The 24,720-nt window shown below is 45.3% G+C and overlaps 1 protein-coding gene across 5 annotated transcripts in view; it reads right to left on the reverse strand.

The window, feature by feature from the left end:
* smoc1 (SPARC related modular calcium binding 1) overlaps positions 1-24,720 on the reverse strand; it is a 229,340-nt gene that overhangs the window by 191,149 nt on the left and 13,471 nt on the right. For all 5 annotated transcript variants that reach the window (XM_059954878.1, XM_059954891.1, XM_059954885.1 and 2 more), the window contains exon 2: positions 2,303-2,474. In XM_059954878.1, coding sequence (XP_059810861.1) covers positions 2,303-2,474 — 172 coding nt within the window. The remainder of the gene's footprint in view (positions 1-2,302; positions 2,475-24,720) is intronic.

A 24,720-nucleotide genomic window follows, 5' to 3' on the forward strand; every position in this document is an offset into this window, starting at 1 on the left:
TCTTTAAGATTTGTACATCTTACCTGATAGCTCAATGGAATCAGCTTCAATACAAACCAATTAAGCAATTAGTTATGTACACTACTTAACAAGGTTAATTTGTTTGAAGTTTGTGAGGAGAAAGGTGGGTCTCAAAGGGATGGCTGTGACAGTCAGGGATGTGACAGAGAGCGAATGGGCTCTCTATGCTCCAAAAGATTCTATCCTTTAGAAATTCATCAACTCTATTTTTGGAGCATTGAATAATCACCGTGTCTTGCCCCTGTGATATTCGAGTCCTCGGATTATGATCTTATATCACGATTGTAGGGCAAAAGCATGAGCAGAGGTTTTTTTGAGGTGAGTAACCCTGCCATATTTGCGAAACAACAGAGTCACGATGCTAGCTGTGTGAGTTTCAAGCAGCTGCTGACAGTTAACCAAGCAGCAACGATGGAAGCGTTTCAGCCCTTAAAGGGACCCTCTCTGAGGCAACCCAACAGCAACCGCCCAGCAGACAGGCAGGACGGCCATTGGAGGACAGCGGCACTGAAACACTGGTACATGAGCGTACCCAGGCAACAAGGAACCCTCGAGGTCTGAGAGTGGGGTAGGAGGCAGGACCATTCCAGTGGGAGTAAGGGCCCTGGCTCAGTGCCTGAAACTAATGCCATGATCTCTCAATTTCTCCTCGAGGATATGGACTCCAGCTGAAGCATTCAAACATACTGACAAACTTACACACCCATACATGGAGCTACTAATTTAGGAACGATGCTGAACAACATTCAGAGACAAGTAGCTACTGGGAGGGCGAGTGGTCAGGGAGCTGAGCCCTCTCCTCTTCAGCACCTTATGGCTGCTGAAGAAGCTCCTCCTCATGGGACAATCAGGCATCCCAGGCCCCAGCCAGAGCCACAGGGGAGAAGGCATGAACTTCCATGACAAGTGCATCACTTGATATCTGCTCTTCACCAACACATTGCACTGTGAAGCCTCAGAGTTGGCACATTGTTGTGTTAACCCGTTGGCACACCGGACCAGCCCCTCACAGAAACCCTGGACACTAATTACTTGTGCCCTGATACTTAACACTGCAGGGTTTCCTGGTGGATCTCTATGATAATTAGAGAATTATCTCTGATTTCACCAAGCTCAACAACCTGCTGAGGAGGCAGAAGGGTGGGGGGAGGACAGGATGGCGAGGACGAAGAAGATTTGGATATTAGTGGTGCTAATGCAGCAGGTGAGTGGATCAGTTTCCCAGATCTGAAGGCCCGAGGCTGGGCATCAAGAATTGCTTTGACTGAGCAGGCACGCTTACAACCCACATTCAACAAGTGGGAAGCATATCCACACTGGAGTTGTGAATGAATATCCAAATGATACTAAGAGTAACATGAAGAACACCAAAAAAAAAAGCAACTTTACCACCGACTTAATTCACAAGAACGACACCAGGGCTTTGGTTATGTGGAGAGACTAAAAAGGCTGAGATTGCTTGCAAAGGATGGTAGGAGACTTTTAAAGTGTTTAAAACTTCCGCAGATAGGGAGAAAACATGTCTAGCTGCAAGAGAGGCAGGAGATATGAGATAAATGGAAGAACCAGAGATTGGGAGAATGTTCTTATTAAAATAAAAGCATGTGTTCCAACCTGGAGTGAACTATGAGCAATCAAAGCAAGTTGTACTTTCTAAAAGGAAAGTAGGTATACACAGTAGGAAAACATCAAGGCCTCGGGGAAATTTTAAACAGTGCGAATGAGACAGGGTGCGAGCTGATGTTCGACTCCATTTCGCCACTAAAAGCATCCGTTAATCCCCAATTCAAGTGTCAAGGCAGATGTCCTGTTCCAGGGAAGTTGCCTGTGGAACTGTGGTGAACTGCCTGTCTGGACACGCTCCCTGCTGACTGCTCCTGTGGCTCCTCCCACAGACCCCTGTATAAAGGCGATTGAGGCCTGAGCCCGGCCTCTCAGTCTCCAGGATGTAGTATGGTGTTCACTCACTGCTTGTTCCTTCTTCCAGTCAATAAAAGCCGATATCTCGCCTTCATGTCTTAGAGTGAGTTATTGATGGTGCATCAGGAACATTTCTGCGAGATGATCTAATCCTCATCGTTCACTTTGCAGCAAAGCTTCCCCCCCACCCCCCATTCACTTACAGCAGGGATTCCCAACCTGGGGTCCACAGGCCCCTCGGTTTGTGACAGGGATCCATGGCGTAAAAATGTTTGAGAACCCCAACTACAATACTTGAGCATCACTGAACTTACTGACCATCCTCAGCTGCTCCTGGCAAACTCAACAGAGAATGACGTACCTTTACATCTGCCGCGGTGTGTGATCTCCAGTGTTGGATCCCGGCACTTGGCTCTCTGGAAGTCACACCTTGACTCGTACGTCCTGCCATCGGACACACAGAGAGGCTTCAGCTGGGAACTGGAACAGTGTACATTGCACTCCAGGTCTTGATCACGGTCTCCTATTAAAAACTGAAAACAAAAAAATTCTGTACTATATTAAAAATTGTGACATAACCTTAAAAGGAACACATTCATCTGTTGACAAGCTGAAAGTTCACAACAACAATTATAACACAGTAGCCATAAAGGCTAAGAGCATCTTAAAAATAATATCAACCGTCTCTTCACCAATGCCATGATAATTTCCAGCTAAAGATGCCTGTAGGAGTTTCTGTCAATCAATGCTGGCCTGTAATTCAAGACTCTCCAAGCACCTTTACTGGGAAGCAGGGACAGTGGAACACTGTTTACTTTGGAGCCAAGCACGGCCTTGTGTGCCGGAGCTAAGACTTGCAATGCAGACCTGTCAAATTTTTTAATAACTTGGATGACAATTATTTGACAGCTAGGTCAAAACAAAATCAGCTTAACAAAGATAGGAATGTTGATACAGCTGCCATCCCAACTGCACAACGAGGGCTGTGTTGACACCAAGAACCAGCAGTGTCAGATCCAAGTCCTATTTTATTGGTATTTTAGTGTTACAGTCCTGGAACACTGACCCCCCCCCCCCACCCCCCCATCCCAACCCACACCATCCTTCCTTTGCACGTTAGAAATAGTCCAGGAAGCCAAAATTGCAGAATAGAGAGAGGCAGCTAAAGAAATACTTCGAATGAATTTGTTAATCTCATTAACCATTTTTTAATGGGAACCATGAAGAGGAATGTTGATGGGACCCACCCCCCCCAATGGTTTCTTTGCAAAGGGCTGTCGGATTTCTATGAAGAGCAACCTTACCGTAAAGTGCAATGAATCTGCTCTCTGCTTTCCTAATTTCACAAGAAAAATAAAATAAATGAAGCAATAAGAGTCCTCCTTAGCAGTTAAGTTCTTATACTCAAACTGCCTCACTGCAAATGGTACAGTACCACTTGTCTCCCAAACTTCCCAGTGTTCCTCAATATCACCCGTTTACCTCATGTACAAAAACACCCCAATCTGGGGAACTACTATCATTTACCAGTTTCTCACTCTTTAAGAGCATTCTTATTTCTATTCTTCCTATTTGAACAAATAACTTCAGTTTTCCACATTATACTCCATTGTCCCAGTCCCATAACTGATACACTTCTCTTTATAGATTCTTTTTTCAGATCACGCTCCCAAATAGCTACCTACTGTCGCCAAATATAGATTCGTCTAATGGTGTCACTTCATCTTAATCATGGGTATAGAGAACAAATGACTGAGACCCATCCTTGTGAAATCCCTCAAGCTGCAAACGCAGAATATGTTGGGAAAACTCAGCAAGTCAGGCAGCACTGGTGTAAAGAGAAATGGTCAAATTTATGACCCTTCATCAGAACCTAGTAACCCCAACTAGCAACAGCCCTCTGAATAGAAATACAAATCAATGCACATTTCTATTCAGTTTTCTTTAACCAGTCTTTTAACACAGTAACATTATGGTCTTCAACCCCATGAACAGGGATCAGTAAACATTTAAATATTCAGAAAACCAAGGCACATGGGGTTCGTGCAAGAAAGTGGTCCTGAGGCAAAACTTCAGCCACAATCTTACTAAGCAAGCACAAGGGGTCCAAATGGCTGCTTCTCAAGTAGTGAAGTCTTAACTTGTGCCACCAGCTCTCATTAGCCTCTGTTAAAAAGCTTGCTCAAAGTCTGATGGACTCCATTTATTGGTTTGCCCTTTGTCTGTCCTGTTAGATTACAGTTTCTGTCACATCAGTATCCCCTGAGAGAAAAACACCAAGCCAGGGCAGAATTGGATGGAAGGGGATCGTTCAAGTTGGGCCAAAGAGCCTGTTTCTGTCTTGTATAACTCCATGATGGTATGAGAGGAGAAGGTCAGCTGTATTTGCACAGTGATCAAACAACCTGACAACACTCAAGAGTGGTATCCAAGCAAAAGCATAAAATAAAATCATGACCACGTTTCCAAAAGCAAATGGTTGCTGATGTTGGAAGTCTGAAACTGAAATAGGAAATACGGGATATACTCTGGGGTGGGGGAGAGGGGGGGAGAGAGGGGGGGAGAGAGAGGGGGGAGAGAGGGGAGAGGGGGGGAGAGAGGGGGAGGGGGGGAGAGGGGGAGAGAGGGGGGAGAGGGGGGGAGGGGGGAGAGAGGGGGAGAGAGGGGGAGAGAGGGGGGAGAGGGGGGGAGGGGGGAGAGAGGGGGAGAGGGGGAGAGAGGGGGGAGAGAGGGGGAGAGGGAGAGGGGGGAGAGAGGGGGGAGAGGGGGGAGAGAGGGGGGAGGGGGGAGAGAGGGGGAGAGAGGGGGGAGAGAGGGGGGAGAGGGGGAGGAGAGAGAGAGGGGGAGAGAGAGGGGGAGAGAGAGGGGGAGAGAGAGGGGGAGAGAGAGGGGGAGAGAGAGGGGGAGATAGAGAGAGTGTGTGTGTGTGTGAGACATAAACAAAGTTAGCATTTTACACCAATGAGATCTCTTCAGGTATAGCCATATTCCCAGTGGACTATCAAGTGCTTATCTATACTAGATCATTTCCTAGCACTTGATCTCAACCCATCTATGCATTGGCAACTGAAGTACTCAGCCAGATATTTAAATATTGTGAGAGCTGTTGTCTTTACTATCCACTCATACAGATTCCAACCCTCTCTTTGGGTGAGAAACTTCTTCCTCACATCTTAAATATTACCCTAAACCCATGAATTCTACTTTTCGATACCTTTCCTGTCTACCTATCACTTTGTGTACATTGGAATTGGAATAGGCTTATTTCTGTCACATACTGAGGTACACTGAAAAGCTTCTCTTGCTTCTTGTTTATACACATTTTTTCATTTCACAGTGCATCAAGGCAGTACATGGTGAGACAGTAGTAGAATGCAGAATGAAGTGTAACAGCTACAAAGAGAGTGCAGTACAGGTAGACAATGTGGTGTAAGACCAGAAGGTAAGAGTCTATCTTATTACACCAGGGAAGCATTCAATCACTCTCCAGAAGACTTATCCCGCATCTCTGAGGTCACCCCTCAATCAGCCTCTTCTGCTCGGAGGAAAACAAGCCCAGCCTATTCAGTCTCTCCCCATCACTGAAATGCTTCACCATGCAAAACAGAAACTATTAGAAGCACTCAATAAATGATACGGACATTTGTGGAAAGACGCACAGAATTAACACTTGAAATGCGAATGCGAACTCTGTTTCTCCTTCCGTGGATGCTGGCTGACCTGCTGAGCATTTGTACTATTTTCAGCTTAATGGCATTGGAGGTTAGCCTTGTTTTCATCTCCCTCTCTGCACACAATCTCTCAGCAAGTCCCTTTGTACTCCATGCCATCATGAGTATTCTTCAACGTTCAACAGCTGAATGGTTCCTTTTAATATTACAGAATGTCTTCAAATAATGTCTTTCCTCTTTATCACTTCTTTCTCTTGTCTGAAATTTTATTCTCTTTCCTCTTCAAGTTTAAAAGGGACAAACACAAGCTTCCAGGGAAAGAAATCTACTTTTTATTTGTATGCAGATACATGAAGAGGTTTGATAGAAGTCAATACCAGATATACTTTGGCAAAGATTTTGATAGCAAGCACTGGATGTTCCAACTTGAACTGCCCACAGCTACCTGTCTAATTGGAAATAATTCCCAAACTTACGGACAGCTTCAAATTGCTAACAGTCTGTCTTCATCAGTGCAAGATCCACATAGGTCTCAAAACCTACCAATTCCAATGGCCACAGATGCAAAACAAGGGAAAAATACTTTCCCCAACCATGTTTAATACTTTTAATTATTGCTTTTTAGATTAATTTTAAAAGTTGACATTTAGTTTTTAAATGCTGAATGCCAGAGATATGTAAGAAACATTACAAAATTGTTTTAACAGCCAAAGCTGGAGATGGAGTTCTGCCAGGCATGATTTGGATCCAGGGCTTTTTAGTGCCCATATACAGAACTTCTCCTGATCCAGACGATACTGCGCAAGTGTAGAACCGTGTGGCCTGCAAGGTTGGTCTCTGCATCCCGGATCAAGTAAACACATGTTTGAGGATACTGCCAATGGTAGATCTTCCCAATAGGTACCAGAGCAGCTAGATTTAGCCATGCAATACACAGGAAAATAAATAGTGAAAAGTTTTTATTCTCTCTCCCTCTCTCTTTCATTCTCTCTCTATCTCACTCTCTCTCTCTCTTACTCACTCTCCTTCCACCACCATTAGGGACAGAGAATTCCAAGAACTTGCCACCCTCAAAGAGAGAGAAAAAAAACACCTCATTTCTCTTATACGGCCAATGCCTTATTTGAAAAGTGGTGCCTGGTTCTGGGTTCTCTCACCAGAGGGAATATCCTCTCCACATCCACCCTGTCAAGTACCTCTGGATATTACTTGTTTCAAAGAATATCTCCATGTGCGAGGTGGACATTATGCACCGAGACAAAAGGTTCTCAACTTTTAAATGTCATTCTTGATACACAGGAACTGGTCAACTTTATCAGGGAGACAAAGTATCAACGGCAGTTCAATTCAGATGTAGCATGGTGCTTACCCCATTTGATGCTTACCCATATGTGTCACTGGGCTAAGTATTTTATAATAGCTATGTAGGTAATAAAATAAGCTGTGCTTTTCCATTAAACAATACTAGGGTAGATCAGCTACAGCACTGAGTTTGCATGGGGCGAACTTAACGCAATATTGTTTTTCATTGCATCTAAGCTTATGTCAGAGCCAACGGACTGAACTATGTCCAGGAAAGAAGCTTGCTATTATACATCTCCATTCTTATAAAGAGGCTTTGAAATATCTTTCTTATATTTTATAACAATTAAATTTGATTCATTTGATCATGTGGATAGTCAGAGGCTTTTTCCCAGGGCTGAAATGGTTGCCACAAGAGGACACAGGTTTAAGGTGCTGGGGAGTTGGTACAGAGGAGATGTCAGGGGTAAGATATTTACTCAGAGAGTGGTGAGTGTGTGGAATGGGCTGCCAGCAACGGTGGTGGAGGCGGAAACGATAGGGTCTTTTAAGAGACTTTTGGATAGGTACAGGGAGCTTAGAAAAATAGAGGGCTATGGGTAACCCTAGTAGTTTCTAAGGTAGGAACATGTTCGGCACAGCTCTGTGGGCCGAACGGCCTGTATTGTGCTGTAGGTTTTCTATGTTTCAGTCACATATACCAGGCAAACTAAATATTTACATGAGCTCACACTAATTATGGCCAAATTATCAAACATTATTGCTAAAATTTAAAATACGATATAACCATTTATTCAATAATACTAGAAATTGAGTGTGACTGTATGTTTCTTGATTGAAGGGTGACCTTTCTTGCAGTTCTTTCACAGCGATGGAGTGTGTATAAATGACTAACAGGTTACTGTTTATTGATTACAGTTCAGCATTCAACACCAACGTTCCCTCAGTACTAATCAACAAGCTTCAAACCTGGCCCTCAGAACCTCCCTTTGCAACTGGATCCTTGACTGCCTCAGTGGGAGATCACAGTCAATGAGGATCGGTAATAATATTTCTTCCTCGCTGACAATCAACACTGTGCACCTCAAGGATGTGTGCTTAGCTCACTGCTCTACGCTCTCTCCACTCATGACTGTGCGGCTAAGAACAGCTCAAACACCATCTGTAAATGCACTGATGACACCACTGTTATTGGTAGAACCTGAGATGGCGATGAGAGATCAGCTGGTTGAATGGAGTTACACCAACCTCACACCCAACATCAGCAAGATCAAGGAACTAACTGTGGACTTCGGGAAAGGGAAGTCAGGAGAACACACACCAGCCTTTTTCCAGTGGACAGCAGTCAATGAGCAACTTTGAGTTCACGAGTGTCAACATTGCAGAGGATCTGCCATGGGCCCAGCACATCAATTCAATCAGAAATACAGCATGCCAGCATTTCTATTTCATTAAGAGTTTGAGGAGATTTGGTACGTTACCAAAGACACTTGCAAATTTCTTCAGATGTTGGGTTGGGAGCATTCTAACTAGTTGCATCATAGCCTGATATGGAGCCTGTTGAAACACAGGATCACAAGGGACTACAACTTCGCCTATCATTGAGGACATCTTCAAGAGGTGGTGTCAGAATCCATCATTAAGGATCTCTCTATCCAGGGCAGGCTTTCTTCTTATCCCTGCCATCAAGGAGGTGGTACAGGAGCCTGAGGACCCTCACTCAATGATTTCAGAACAGTTTCTTTCCATCTGCCATAAGAGCTTTGTACAGTCAATAAACCCATGACCAATACTTGCCATTCCTCTTCTTGGCACTATTTATTTTGGTAATTTACAGATCTTTATAAATTTGCATTGCACTGTTGCTGCAAAACTACAAATTTCATGTCCTGTGTCAGGGATAATAAATCTAATTTGGATCCCTACCTACTTTTCGGGAAGTGGACTTGTGTAGACAGTGGGGAGGAGAGAATCAGCCCATTCCCCACACGGGAAAAGCCAGTACTTGAAGATTGGTCCACTAAGCAAGGTTACTGCAGACTACGTACTCACCAGGAGGACTGAGGAGGGACAACAAAACTCAAAAGAAAAGTCTTCTGTTTTGAAAGAGTATTTGAAGTCAATAGTTAATTGTGATTTAAGGCTTCAGCCAATGGTCCCAGCTTTAGAACCAGTGTGAAATGATATTAGTGAAGGTGATACATTTCTGAATTTTCAAAAATATCATATGTGAGATTTGTTTTAATTTTTTCAGCTGAATGGGATACAACTGACAAAACTTCTGGGATGTCTTTCTTTTTAATGCAGAGTGTTTGACTTCCGTTCAGATAATAAACTCTATAGGAATTTTAAACCATCCAGTTAAACAAGCCACTTCAGCTGAGAGAGAAAGGATTTCCAAAAATGTTATAAAAATACTTGGAATTTTTTTTGTAAAGCCATTAACTTATATAGAATAATAATAACTTATTTCACACAGACAATGCAGTTCAACGTGCTTTACAATGGGATAAAGTGCAAATATGAAAGTAAAATTAAAAATAGATGAAAACAAAAGACAAAATGATGTTAGTTAAAAAGCAAGGTTAAATAAATAGATTTTTAGCTGGTGTTTAAAAGTATCATCTCTCCAGCAGGATATTGGCAAAAACTGGACTCCTTACTACGATGCTATGTTTGGAATGGTAAACGACCCAATATAAAGTGGTCGGCTCTACAATTCAAAAAGTCGGATGGGGGATTGGCATGTCCAAATTTTAAACTGTATCACTGGGCATTTGTCTTAAAAAGTCTTAGCTATTGGATGGAGAAGGATAAAGTTTTGTCATGGAAAAATATAGAACAAGAGCTAATAGCACCAATAAGGTTGAAGGACTTTCTCCTTATAGGTACGTCTACCAAAAAATGTGATTTGTATTATGATCCAATTTTAACCCATATGCTGCAAGTGTTTAGAGCAGCAGAAAAATTCCTAAAATTTAAAAGCATATAGTGCAAATCATCTCCATTATGGAACAATAATCATTTTCTATCTGGGGGAAACCATTCACTAACAGAACTTGGGAGGATAAAGGTATTACTACTCTTCAAGATATTAAGCGTTGGAAACCTCCTCATGATATTTCAAGTACTCATTGGCTTCGGACCTTTTTGGACATTTCTTACCTGCAATTATCATCAGCAAGAGTAAATGATGCATGACCAAACACAATCTTCATGTGGACAAATTTGATGTCTAACTTAAAAGATCTTCTGTTAAAATAGGCATGCTCTGTCTGTGTATGCACTACTATTCAGTTGGTTGGTGGAAGGGAGAGGGGTGGAGAGGGAGGAAAGGGGTGGAAAGCGGGGTGGGGATGAGGGTTGGGGGTAGCTGGGTTAAACAGTCAAAATGTAGTCAGCAACTGGTTGTATTGAATGTAATTTGTTGGTGTTGCAATAAAAATTAGTGATAAAAAAAGTATCGTCTGAATCTGCATCCTTTATAGATTCAGGTGAAGTATATTTCTTTTTAAAACTTATTTCTTTAAATGCCTTCAAATATATTTTTCATGCTACTGGTGTGGTAAAATTGCCTCAGTAACATTAAGCACAGCTAGCTGAGGAAATATGACACTGGTATCCCCATATCCAATTCTCGTGGTCACACTGTTACACCTTTCTAACACAATTCTCCACCGATACCAGCTGGCAAGGTGCAGATTCAGCATTGCACCCAACCCTGTTTGCCAGCAATCAGGTTGAATTAAAATCATTTTACCTATCATATATTGAAAGGGCTAGATAAAGTGGATATACAACAGTGAGAGTGTCTTCAGATCAGAGGGCATGACTTGAGGACAGAAGGACATATCCTTGAGAACAGAGATGACGAGGAATTTCTTTAGCCAGAGGGTGGTGAATCTGTGTAATTCGCCAGAGATGTCTGTGGAGGCCAAGTCACTGGGTATATATAAAGCAGAACTTGATAGTTTGATTAGTAAGGATGTCAAAGGCTATAGGAGAATGGGAATGAGAGGGAAGATGAATCAGCCCCGGTCGAACGGCAGAGCCAACTCTATGAGCTGAATTCCCTAATTATGCTCCTGTGTCTGAAGGTTTATAAAAACAAACTGAGCTGAAGGTGTTCTGTTTTCCAGTTCCACGGCGCAGGAGTATATGTTAGGGATGTACTGATGCTCTGTGCAGCCATTATAAAGGCTTTGTTCAGGAGTGAGCATAGTCTAGGATCCCGACAGACACACTGCGGGAGAATTTATTGAATAATACTCAATAATCCAGAATGCCCAGGACCTCACGGCACTGACACACAGAAACAGTCCCTTCATCCCATCTAGTCCCATTGACAAGAAACCTCATTCCCCTCCATTCCACATACCTATCCAAATTTCTCTTCAATGCAGAGAGAGAACTGGCATCCACTCTTTCGCTGGCAGCTCATTCCACACTCTCACCACCCTCTGAGTGAAGAAGATTTCCCTCATTCCCCCTCAACATTTCTCCTTTCACCCTTAACCCATGACCTCTAATTGTAATCTCACCCAACCCCAGTGGAAAGAGACTGCTTGCATTTACCCTATCCATCCCCCTCATAATTTTATATATTTATAATAAATCTCCCTCAACCTTCTACGGTCTAGAGAATAAAGTCCTAACCTATTCAACCTTTCCTAACAACTTAGGTCCTCAAGTCCCAGAAACATCCTTGAAACTTTTCTCTGCACTCTTTCAAACTTATTTACATCCCCCCAGTAGGTAGGTCACAAACTGCACACAGTACTGTACTCCAAATTAGGCCTCACCAACATCTTATACAATTTCAACATCCCAACTCCTGTACTCAATGCACTGATTTATGAAGGCCAACATGCCAAAAGATTTCTTTACAATCCTATTCACCTGCAACATCACTTTCAAAGAATTATGGATTGATATTCCCAGATCCCTCTATTCTACCGCACTCCCCAGTGTCCCACTGTGTAAAATTTTGGTCCTCCCAAAGTGTAACACCTCACACTTGTCTGTATTAAATTCCATCCACCATTTTTCAGCCTATTTTTCCAGTCAGTCCAGATCCCTCTGCAAACTTTGATAGTCTTCCTTGCTGTTCACTACACCCCCAGTCCCGGTGTCATCGCAAATCTGCTGGTCCCGTTTAGCACATTATCATTCCAATCATTGATATAGATGACAAACAACAACAGGCCCAGCACCAATTTGTACAGCACACCACTGGTCCCAGACCTCCAGTCAGAGAGGTGACTATCTCCAACCACTCTCTGGGTTCTTTCATGATTGCCAAGCAACTGAACCTTCTCGACCAATTTCCATGCAGGAACTTGTCAAAGGCCTTGCTAAAGTCCATGTAGACAACATCTACTACCTTGTCTTCACCAACTTTCCTCTCACTTTGCTCTTTACTCTCACTAATCAGTCCCTATCTATCCAAATACAAATACTTTTTATCCACTCCATTAGAATACTTTTCAAAACTTTCCCACCACTGATGTCAGGCTCACCGGACTATAATTTCCTTGTTTTTTTTTAAAAAGAATTTTCCTTGAACAGAACATGAGCTATCTTCCAATAATCTGGCAGTTTACCCAAGGCTAAGCATGTTTTAAATATCTCTGCTAGGGCCCCTGCAATTTCTGCTCTGGACTCACAAAGGGTCTAAAGGAGCACCTTGTCAGGCCCTGGGAATTTATTCACCCTACCTTGCCTCAAGACAGCAAAAGCCTCCTCCTCTATAATCTGTATAGGGTCCATAACCTTACACCTCTAGACTCTCTATCAATCTCCCAAGTAAATACAGATGCAAAAAATCCATTTAAGATCTCCCCAATCTCTTTTGTTACCACTCTGATAATCTAGAGGACCAATTTTGTCCCTTTTTCTCTGAATATATCTACAGAAGCCCTTAGGTTTCTCCTTCACCTTGTCTGCTAAAGCAACCTCATGCCTTATTTTAGCCCTCCTGATTTCCTAAGTGTTCTCTTGCATTTCTTATACTCCACAAGTATATCACCTGCTCCTACCTACCTTGACCTGCCATGCACCTCCTTCTTTTACTTAAACAGTGCCTCAATATCTCTCAAAAACCAAAGTTCCCTAAGCCTGTTATCCTTGCCTTTTCTTTTAACAGGAACATATAAATACTGTGCTCTCAAAGTTTCACTTTAAAGGCCTCCCACTTTCCAAGAAAACCTTATCAAAAAAAATCCTGTCCCAATCCACACTTGCTAGTTCATTACTGATGCCATCAAAATTGTCTTTCTTCGATTTAGAATTTCAACCTGAGGACCAGAGCTATCCTTTTCCATAATTACCTCAAAACTAATGGCATTATGATCACTAGATACAAAATGTTCCTTTATGCAAACTTCTATCATCTGCTCTGTCTCATTCCCAAATCGGAGATCTAGTATCACACTCTCTCCAGTTGGGATTTCTATGTACTGATTAAAGAAACATTCCTGAACACATTAGACAAACTCTTTCCCATCCAGCCCTTTTACAGTATGGGAGTCCCAGTCAATATGTGGAAAGTTAAAATCACCTACTATCACAATCTTATGTTACTTGCAACAGTCTGCCTCCTCTCTATAAATTTGCTTCTCTAAATTCCACAAACTGTTAGATAGGTTATAAGATAATTGCAATTACATGGTCATACTTTTCTTATTTCTCAATTCTACTCACAAAGCCTCACTAGCTGAGCTCTCTCCAGTCTGTCGTGACTGAGCACTGCTGTGACATTTTGCCCGACTAGTAATGCCAACCCTCCCCCTTAATCCCTCCCTCTCTCTCATGGCTAATACAATGGAATCCTGGAACAATGAGCTGCCATTCCTGCCCCTCCTGCAACCAAGTCCCACTAATGGCTACTATGTCATAATTCCAGGCACAGATGCCCTAAACTCATCTGCCTTTCCTACAATACTCTTTGCACTGAAATATATGCAGCTCAGAACATTAGTTCCACCATGCTCGAGCTTTTGACTCCTGATTTTGTATGTAGACCGAACAACATCTTTCTCCACAACCACTAACTGTCTTCCTGGCACTGTGGTTCCCATCCCTCCTCCATGCAGTGCTACTTCCCCTTAGGATATTAGTCCCTCTCCAGTTCGGGTGCAAACCGTCCCTTCTGTATCGATCCCATCTTCCCTAGAAGAGAGGCAAATGATCCAAAAATCCGAAGCCCTCCCTCCGGCACCAACTCCTTAGCCATGCATTAAATTGTATGCTCTTCTTACTTCCGGTCTACTAGCATGTGGCACAGGTAGTAATCCTGAAAACACAATTCTGGAGGTCCTGTTCTTTAACATAGCACCTAACTCCCTGAACTCACCTTGCAGAACCTTGTCCCTCTTCCTATCTATGTCATTGGTACCCTCCCTCCTAAGAATGCTGAGGACTCGATTTATGTTGTCCTAGGCCCTGGCATCCAGGGGGCAGCAAACCATCTGGGAATCTCCTTCTCATCCATAGGATCTCCTTTCTGTTCACTGAACCAACAAATACCCTATCACTACAGCTTGCCTCTTCTTGCCCCTTCCCTTATGAAGCACAGAGCCATTAACCTGACCGCTGTGACTTTCCTCTTTTAGATCATTGCCCCCCCCCAAGACAGTATCCAAAGTGATATCCCTTTCTTAAAGGAACAACCACAGAGGTACTCTGGACTAGCTGTCTATGTCTTTCCCCTCTCCTGATGGTCACCTGCACCTTGGGTGTAGCCACCTTCCTGTATGTCGTGCCTATCAACCCTTCAGCCTCCTGAACGGTCACGACTTCATCCAGTTCCAGCCCCCAGCTCCTTAACAGAGTGTTAGAAGCTGCAGCTAGATGCACTTCTTGCGGGTGAAGTTGTCAGGGACACCGGAGGTCTCCCTGCCTTCCCACATTCTGCAAGAGGATGTGATGGGTCCGATGGGATATTTTCTGAATTCGCATCCCAAAACATTTTGAACCCACTTTCTTCTAAGATGTTAGGTTTCATCATTAACAATTTTTTCAGTGAACTGGATGAGCTTAAAGGGAGCACAGGGACCAAGACTCCGGTTAGTTGGGTGGGAGCATGGAAATTGGGATCCTGCTGAATAGGAAAGAAACAAAGCCAACATCACAGGTGAACGAGGTGCCAAAGCATAGAAACAGTTTTTGAAAGACTTAGATACAGATTACTGGAGTTATACCATACAGTAAATGTAGAAAATGTTATATCCTGATATTATTTACTGCATATATACGAATAAAAAATATATTTTTGAAAGAAAAATAAATCCGTATGTTTGATAAGATTTCCACCTTAATCATCCGCCAATACAATCAGCTGTCAGCTCAATCCGATGTGACCTTTCTCAGAATTTTAACAGAGGAAAGGCACGATAGAATAGCGGTTAGCTAACTCTATTACAGCACCAGCAACCAGGGTTCAATTCAGCCTCTGTCCGTAAAGAGATGGTACATTCCCCCTGTGATTGCATGTGTTTCCACCCACATTTCAAAGGCGTAGGGCCAATTGGTCACACGGGTGTAATTAGGCAGTGTGGGCTCATCGGCCCAGAATGGACTGTTACCGAGCTGTGTCTCTAAATTTGAAAAAGGGTATTACGTTGGAGCTGCTAAAGCCCAAATCGATGAGAAGGGTTTATTCCAATGCTGGCCTGCAGTTGCCACAGCCCCAGTTGCATGTGTGTTTTGCGTGCTTGTGGCACTGACCTCTCCTGCTGAGATGGACTCCTTGCCAAATGGGACGCCGGGACCCCACAAGAGCATGCACAAGCCTTCCCTGTGTCCCAAGCCTGACCCGAAATGCCTTCCTGCCAGACGGTGCCAGGAAAGGCATGCCACAGCAGAATCGGTTACTTTGTGTAAGGAGTGGGGAGGTAGTGGTGAAGAGAAGAGGGAGAGAGGCAAAGGCCTAGGTTACATAGAGTCATTCCATCAGAATGAATCAACTGAGCAAGGACACATTTTCCCAAAGAAGCACAATTGAGGCACAGAACCAGTTCCTCAAAATGATCTACATGTTACAACCAATCAGCAAGTTTACTGTTACACTGTACTTAAGAGTGAAGTAACAAAGAGACCTGCTCATTTTCCCAGTGTATTCAATGTCCTCTAATCCCCTAGCCTAGGACAAACACAGATGACTGAATTCAATATAAACATCAGGGATTCTGTAGATGCTGGAAATCCAGAGCAGCACATGCAAAATGCTGGAGGAACCCACCACTGTCTGTAAGCAGTTAGCACACTCTACCCGTGACTGTTTGGGTTTCCTCCAGGTGCTCTGGTTTTCTCCCACAGTCCAAAGACACACCATTTGGTAGGTTAATTGGTCATTGTAAATTGTCCTGTGATTAGGCTAGGGTTAAATCGAGAGATTACCAGACATCCCACCCTGCAAAAACTCATTTCAGGGAGGTAGCACCCCCTCCCCCTGCAACCCCATATCCCCCCGTCTCCCCAGTCGACCTCCAAGGGTATGTGTAATACTTCGTTTAGTGATTTTGTCTAATCTGTAAACCAAGTTGGGTATATGCAGAAAATGTGACATTAAAATATGTACTTGTATTATATTATCATGGAGTCTTTTTTTATTCTATTACAACTTTAAGCAAATCTACAGGGAGTTTGGCCTGAACACGTAGGACATCAATAGAGTAGTTCCTTAGCAGCTAGCCAGATAGTTTAAATAACATTATCTATGCTAATGAACGAATGACACCTGTTAAACTCACCTCAACATGTCTTTTACAGTCATTTAACCCACCATGGGCAATAGAAAATTCAGTATTTTTGAGGTTGACTGTAAAGCCCGCCCACAGAGAAAACTGATAGGTCTAGTTAGCAAGAAGAGAGACCAATCAGAATGCTCCCTCTCACTCTCACTCTTCCTCTCCAAAAACAAAATCGATTTTCGGGATATTGTATATAATTTGCGGGTGTCAGCGAGCTGCTATCAATATGCAGGAGACTCCCGGAACTTCCGGGAGAGGTGGGATTTCTGGATTATTGGACGGTATGGCTCAAAGGGCCAGAAGGGCCTATCCGCGCTGCACCGGTCCGGAAGGGCCTATCCGTGCTGCACCGGTCCGGAAGGGCCTATCCGTGCTGCACCGGTCCGGAAGGGCTTATCCGCGCTGCACCGGTCCGGAAGGGCCTATCCGTGCTGCACCGGTCCGGAAGGGCCTATCCGTGCTGCACCGGTCCGGAAGGGCCTATTCCATGCTGCACCGGTCTGGAAGGGCCTATCCGCGCTGCACCGGTCCGGAAGGGCCTATCCGCGCTGCACCGGTCCGGAAGGGCCTATCCGTGCTGCACCGGTCCGGAAGGGCCTATCCGTGCTGCACCAGTCCGGAAGGGCTTATCCGCGCTGCACCGGTCCGGAAGGGCCTATCCGCGCTGCACCGGTCCGGAAGGGCCTATCCGTGCTGCACCGGTCCGGAAGGGCCTATTCCATGCTGCACCGGTCTGGAAGGGCCTATCCGCGCTGCACCGGTCCGGAAGGGCCTATCCGCGCTGCACCGGTCCGGAAGGGCCTATCCGCGCTGCACCGGTCCGGAAGGGCCTATCCGCGCTGCACCGGTCCGGAAGGGCCTATCCGCGCTGCACCGGTCCGGAAGGGCCTATCCGCGCTGCACCGGTCCGGAAGGGCCTATTCCGTGCTGCACCGGTCCGGAAGGGCCTATTCCGTGCTGCACCGGTCCGGAAGGGCCTATTCCGTGCTGCACCGGTCCGGAAGGGCCTATCCGCGCTGCACCGGTCCGGAAGGGCCTATCCGCGCTGCACCGGTCCGGAAGGGCCTATTCCGTGCTGCACCGGTCCGGAAGGGCCTATTCCGTGCTGCACCGGTCCGGAAGGGCTTATCCGCGCTGCACCGGTCCGGAAGGGCCTATTCCGCGCTGCACCGGTCCGGAAGGGCCTATCCGTGCTGCACCGGTCCGGAAGGGCCTATCCGTGCTGCACCGGTCCGGAAGGGCCTATCCGCGCTGCACCGGTCCGGAAGGGCCTATCCGTGCTGCACCGGTCCGGAAGGGCCTATCCGTGCTGCACCGGTCCGGAAGGGCCTATTCCATGCTGCACCGGTCTGGAAGGGCCTATCCGCGCTGCACCGGTCCGGAAGGGCCTATCCGCGCTGCACCGGTCCGGAAGGGCCTATCCGTGCTGCACCGGTCCGGAAGGGCCTATCCGTGCTGCACCAGTCCGGAAGGGCTTATCCGCGCTGCACCGGTCCGGAAGGGCCTATCCGTGCTGCACCGGTCCGGAAGGGCCTATCCGTGCTGCACCGGTCCGGAAGGGCCTATTCCATGCTGCACCGGTCTGGAAGGGCCTATCCGCGCTGCACCGGTCCGGAAGGGCCTATCCGCGCTGCACCGGTCCGGAAGGGCCTATCCGCGCTGCACCGGTCCGGAAGGGCCTATCCGCGCTGCACCGGTCCGGAAGGGCCTATCCGCGCTGCACCGGTCCGGAAGGGCCTATCCGCGCTGCACCGGTCCGGAAGGGCCTATTCCGTGCTGCACCGGTCCGGAAGGGCCTATTCCGTGCTGCACCGGTCCGGAAGGGCCTATTCCGTGCTGCACCGGTCCGGAAGGGCCTATCCGCGCTGCACCGGTCCGGAAGGGCCTATCCGCGCTGCACCGGTCCGGAAGGGCCTATTCCGTGCTGCACCGGTCCGGAAGGGCCTATTCCGTGCTGCACCGGTCCGGAAGGGCTTATCCGCGCTGCACCGGTCCGGAAGGGCCTATTCCGCGCTGCACCGGTCCGGAAGGGCCTATTCCGTGCTGCACCGGTCCGGAAGGGCCTATCCGCGCTGCACCGGTCCGGAAGGGCCTATCCGCGCTGCACCGGTCCGGAAGGGCCTATTCCGCGCTGCACCGGTCCGGAAGGGCCTATCCGCGCTGCACCGGTCCGGAAGGGCCTATCCGCGCTGCACCGGTCCGGAAGGGCCTATCCGCGCTGCACCGGACCGGAAGGGCCTATCCGCGCTGCACCGGTCCGGAAGGGCCTATCCGCGCTGCACCGGACCGGAAGGGCCTATCCGCGCTGCACCGGACCGGAAGGGCCTATTCCAAACTGTATCAGTTCAAAAGGGCCTATTCTATACCTTATCAGTCCAGAAGGGCCTAACCTGCACTATATCAAAGGTCCAGAAGAGTCTATTCCATGCTGTATTTCAATAAATTAATAGGTAAACTCAGCAGGTCAGGCAGCATCTATGGAAATAAATAAACAGTCGATGTTTCGGGCCGAGTCCCTTCATCAGGACATACGTGGTCTTGCAGAAGTAAATTCAAAGGATTTAAAGTACATTTATTACCAAAGTGTGTATGTAGTATACAACCCTGAGATTTGTCTTCCCCACAGACAGCCAGTACATCTAAGGATCATGGAACCTGTTCAATGAAAAAGAAGCAAATCCTCCCCCCTGCACAAAAAAAATATATCTTGCAAACTGCAGCAAAACAAAAAAAAAGCGAGCGATACAAAGTCAAAAGGCATGTCTCAGTTCAGTTCAGCGTTCATTATCTGCAGGCCACCCCAATTCAAAATCACCCAAACTAGCAACAACAAAAAAGCAGCAACCAGAAACTAGAACACATCATAAACGTGAATCAGAATCCACCATCCACCAAAGGAGAGAGAGAGATCATCACACACAGGCACCCTCCTCGGGCGGCAGCCAGCGAGAGGCTGCTAGACAGCACTGAACACTCGCTCGCCTTCCGGACCCACCTCGGTAATTTCAATCCTCCTTGGTGCTTTAGATCAGCAAGAGATGCAGTCGATCATGGGCTCGCGGCCCGTCTCCAGTAAACAGCGCAGAATGCAAAGTAAATAACGAAATGTGTGACAACCCAGGAAGAGCAGCTGTATTACACAAGAAACACTAAAACCCTTTCCCTACACTGCACAACAAGATGATGCCACTCTACTGCTCAGGCCAGTACACACAGTGGCCTACAAAGGCTCTATAAACATGCAAATACTTCCCCAGCACAAGAGTGTACAGTGGATGATAGGTAATCATTCAATTTTTACATCTCATACAATTTTTATTTGCGGCCAATTCACCATCACCTCTCTTACACCACTACACAAAATCAAAGGTACCAACCCGCACAGAACCACACACACTAGGGTCCTGTTGCCGCTGGATACCGAAGGCCTGGACCCCGTGTAACAGCCTCTCAAACACAAAACTGCTGAATGCTTAAGTTTGAAAGATTCGTGATGCTGATGTACTATAAGCAAACATTGGGTCACAGAGCAATACAGCATGGGTAATCATGTTGAATCGTTGTTAGGTACAAGTATAGATCATGATATACACTGAATGTATTTACAGGCCATCCCCAGGTAATGAATGGGTTCCTTTCATTACAGACATCCTTGCATCGATTTAGTTCTTAAGTCAGAAAATACAGAAGAAAATGGTGAAAGCGATACTGTAACCATATTGCCATGGTATTTCAATGAATGGGATCAAATACATTGAAAAGAAAAAATCATGACTAAAAGTGGAGAGCAGAAAGTGGTGCTGCTGTTCATAGGAGCTAGTGAAAGTATACATTTAATCATTTTATGGAAACTCGTTTGTATGTAAGGGACGTCCATAATTTGGGCATTCATAATCAGGGAACATATTTATCCTGAATAAAGTATTTTAGGGGAAAATAATTTTTATCAATTTATTGATAAATCAATTGTTTGCAGATTTACAGATATAAACCATCTATTTCTTAATCTCCAAACAAGGTAAACTGTAGGCAAGAAGGAGAAAAACAAACCCATCTTTTTTATGCAATACCTCTCAAACACCTGGAACAGTTTGAGGTGCTTCTCAGCCGGTTATGCACTTTTGCAAAGGAGGGAAACGTACAGCCAATTTGCACACACTGTACTTCCAATAATGACATTGACGTATCCTCCATGGTTATCTTTGTGAGGAATACACATTGCCCACTCACAGATTGGTTACAGCATGGAACAAGGCTATTGGCCCTATTGAGTCGATACCTGCTCAGTATAAAACATTTCAGCTGGTCTCAAAGTTCAAGTTCAAAGTAAATCTTTTTATCAAAGTACATATATGTCACCAAATTCTACCCGGAGATTCACTTACTTAAAGACATTCACAGTATTGCAAAGAAATACAATAGAAACAATGAAAAACTACACACAAAGACTGACAAGCAACCAATATGCAAAAGACAAACTATGCAAATGCAAAAAAAAACAAATAATAATAAATAAATATTACCGAGTACACAAGTTGTAAAGTCCTTCAAAGTGAGTCCATAGGTTGTTTCAGTGTTGAGGTGAGTGAAGTTATCCACAGTGGTTCAGGAGCCTGATGGTTGAAGGGTAATAACTGCTTCTGAACATGATAGTAATACTGGAACTAAAGCTCCTGTACCTCCTTCCTGATGGTAGTAGTGAGAAGAGAGCACAACCTAGACGGCAGGGTGTCCTTGATGCTTTCTTGTGGCAGCAATGGAGGGGAGGGCTTTTCCTGGGATTAACGGGGCTATATCCATCTCTTTTAGTGGGTGTTAACGTTCTTAGGCTCCGGTGTCTCCATACCCGGCCATGAGGCAACCAATGAGGATGTACTCCACTGTGCAAGTTTGTCAAAGTTTTAGATGACATGCCGAATATGCACAAACCTCTAAGAAATTACAGACACTGCCATGCCCGCTTTGAAATGGCATTTCCATCTTGGTCCCAGGACAGTTCCTCTGATAGGATAACACCCAGGAAGCTACTGACCCTCTCCACCTCTGATACCCTAATCGGGATTGGCTCATACCCCCAATTTCTTCCACCTATAGTCAATAATCAGCTGGCATTGAGTGAGATGTTGGTGATGTGGCACCATTCAGCCAGATCTTCAATCTCCCTCCTATGTGCCAATCTGCCAACAACGGTTACCAAGCCTGTTCTCTCCCTGTGGCCCTGCAAACTCTTTCCTTTTGGCACTTATCCAATTCCCTTTCAAACATTCCAATTAAGCCTGCCTCTGAGAATACCCCAGTGCACCATAGATCCCTAACTACTGGCTACATGAAATCAAAAGGTTTTTATTATTCTCTATTCCTTAGTTCTTGACCTTTCTGCCATGGGGCATCGTTTTCCTTTCTCTAATCTATCGCCTTCATAATCTTAAACACCTCTATAAAGGTTCCCTTGCAATCTCCTTAGTTCCAAAGACAGCAACCACAGACTGTTCAGGCTATCCATATAACTAAAGCCCCTCATCCCTGTAATCATTTTAATAAATTCTTTTATATCCCTTTTAAAGCTTTTATGCCTTTTCTAAAGCCTTGCCTCCAGCACAGAACATAATCATGTGTTGTGGTCCAGTATTTTACAAAGTTGGAAACCACTAGCAAACATCCCTGGCTCCTATCTGACTGGGATCAACATTATGTTTGTTCTAGAAACAGCCTAGTGTCGCATCCAAAAGACAGCGGTCCCGATAGTGTAGCAGTCCCTCCGTGCTGCACCAAATACACCTCCCAGTGCGCACTCAAGCCACCATTCAGAAACAAGTGTGCTACCTGCAAACACAATTCCCTTGCAGCCCACTTATTGACGGCAATTTGACAACCCAAGTTGGAAGCAGTTACCTGAATCAATCATCCCATTTAACAGACCAATAAAACCCCAGAGAGTCAGGAGCAGCGAAACAGGTCCAGCTACATTTGTATATATTCAAAGATCAAGACAGAATAGAGTGCATTTCTAAGCCATACAACGCAGCACTAACTTTGCATCTATTAAGGCTCTAGCACTCTCCTCAGAATCTCATGCGCCGTAATCTGCAGTGAGTCTAAAGCTCCTCACTCTGATCCTGTCTTCCTGCAAACCCTGCCGATCCATTACTCTTGCTGAACCTTCAACACGTTCAAAGTCTCAGTCCTCCAATACAAGGTGCTCCGCTATCTGATCCTATTCTCTCCGCTATCCCTCCATTTCTGGACCCTCTCACAAATATTGTTTTTTCCAAATCCAGCTCTAGGTGCTCATTTCTCCAAAGGGTAGCAGGGCCTTTGGGGATCACTTGACAAACACTACATACTACTCATGTGATGTCATGTGCTTGTGCTGCTGCAAATAAGTTTTACCTACCACCTCTGCATGCATGTACCTGAGCGTCTGACAATAAACCTGGTCTCAATACCATTGCTCCCACTTTTCAGAACATCCGCAAAGCCCGTCACTGATGTTGCTTTGGGTTGATCCATCTGATCTCCCAGGCTGCGCATCTACTCTCACTGGATCTACTTGCACCACACTTGGTAAGTTAGTCCGTTATTGTTAACTCCACTCAATGGAGGGACCACCTTTAAGTCACACATAAAACACTGACATTAAGGTGCACCACGTCATCAGTAGCAGGTTTTCATTACATAGAACAGTACAGCAAAGGAACAGGCCCTTCAGCCCACAATGCTGTTCAGAATCAGCTAAAAATGAAATCAAAAACACCCAAACACAAACCCCTCCTACCTATACCATGTCCCTATCCCTCCATCTTCCTTGCATTCGTGCCTACCTAAACACCTATAAAAGCCTCTAACGTATTTGCATCTATCAGCACACCAGGCAGCAAGTTCCAGATATGCACCACTCTCTGGCTAAAAACCTACCCCTCACACCTTCAATCAATGTGTCACACGATAGGGAGAGGACCCACAAGCAGGACAGGAACATTGAGCCAGGACTCCTCCTTCAGATCAGGCACCGAGCCGGGACTCTTCTTCGAGGGGTAAGCATAGACAATGGGCATGAACGTCGAGTCAGGACTCCGCCTTCAACTCACCCCTGGCAGATTGACCTTACCCGGACCCACTCTGGTGAAGGAAGGCAAGTTGCTGGTACTCCAATGCGGGCTGGATCACTCTGGCTTGTCGTAGCGACGGCGACTTGCGAAGGCCTCGTAACACTCTCGCCCCGAACGGCTAAAGGCAGGGGCTTATAAGCTGCCGGTTCGGGTCGAGAGTAGATCACCTTGATTGCCAAGCTCGAGGGACACGTGAAACGGAATTAGAAGGGAACAAAGAGTCAATGGTCCGGATCATAACACAACCTAACTAAATTTAAAGGGGAACCGATCTGGACCATGACACAATGCCCTCTGGTATTAGACATTTCAATGGTGGGAAGCAGATTCTCCCTCTCTATTCTGTCTATGCCTCTCATAATCTTACAAGCCTCTGTCAGATCTCCCCTCAGCTTCTACTGCTCCAGAGAAAACAACCCAAGTTTATCCAGCCCCCCATGATAACATATGCCCTCTAAATCAGGTAGCATCCTGGTAAACCTCTTATGCACCCTCTCCAAAGCCTCAATGTCCTTCCTATAGTGGGGCAACCAGAAATGCATGCATTACATTGTTTTCATTGAGTGAGCTTAGAAGGGGTGAACTGGTCAGGCTTCATACACAAATATCAGGCTTAGGAATGAAAATTTCACACTTCACATCCTCATTGACCGCTGGTTTTACTTCCAACGTACCTATGCGTTATGTTTTGTATCTTCAACACATTAAACTGATTCAAAGGAAGATATGGGAGTCCAAACAGTGAGTCTAACTTCACATTTACTTTAAGTGATGTGTGCACGTATCACGCGGTACCATAACGATTTATGCAATTCACTGAGTTTTACAAATAACATGTAATGAGGTATTTAAACAACGAATCCTTAATCAACAACATATTTACAATATTATTCAAATACAATTGAAATGTTAAATACACTATGCTATGAGAAGGACAAGGGAAAT

The sequence above is a fragment of the Hypanus sabinus genome, chromosome 2 (assembly GCF_030144855.1).
Source record: "Hypanus sabinus isolate sHypSab1 chromosome 2, sHypSab1.hap1, whole genome shotgun sequence".
NCBI lineage: Eukaryota > Metazoa > Chordata > Chondrichthyes > Myliobatiformes > Dasyatidae > Hypanus > Hypanus sabinus.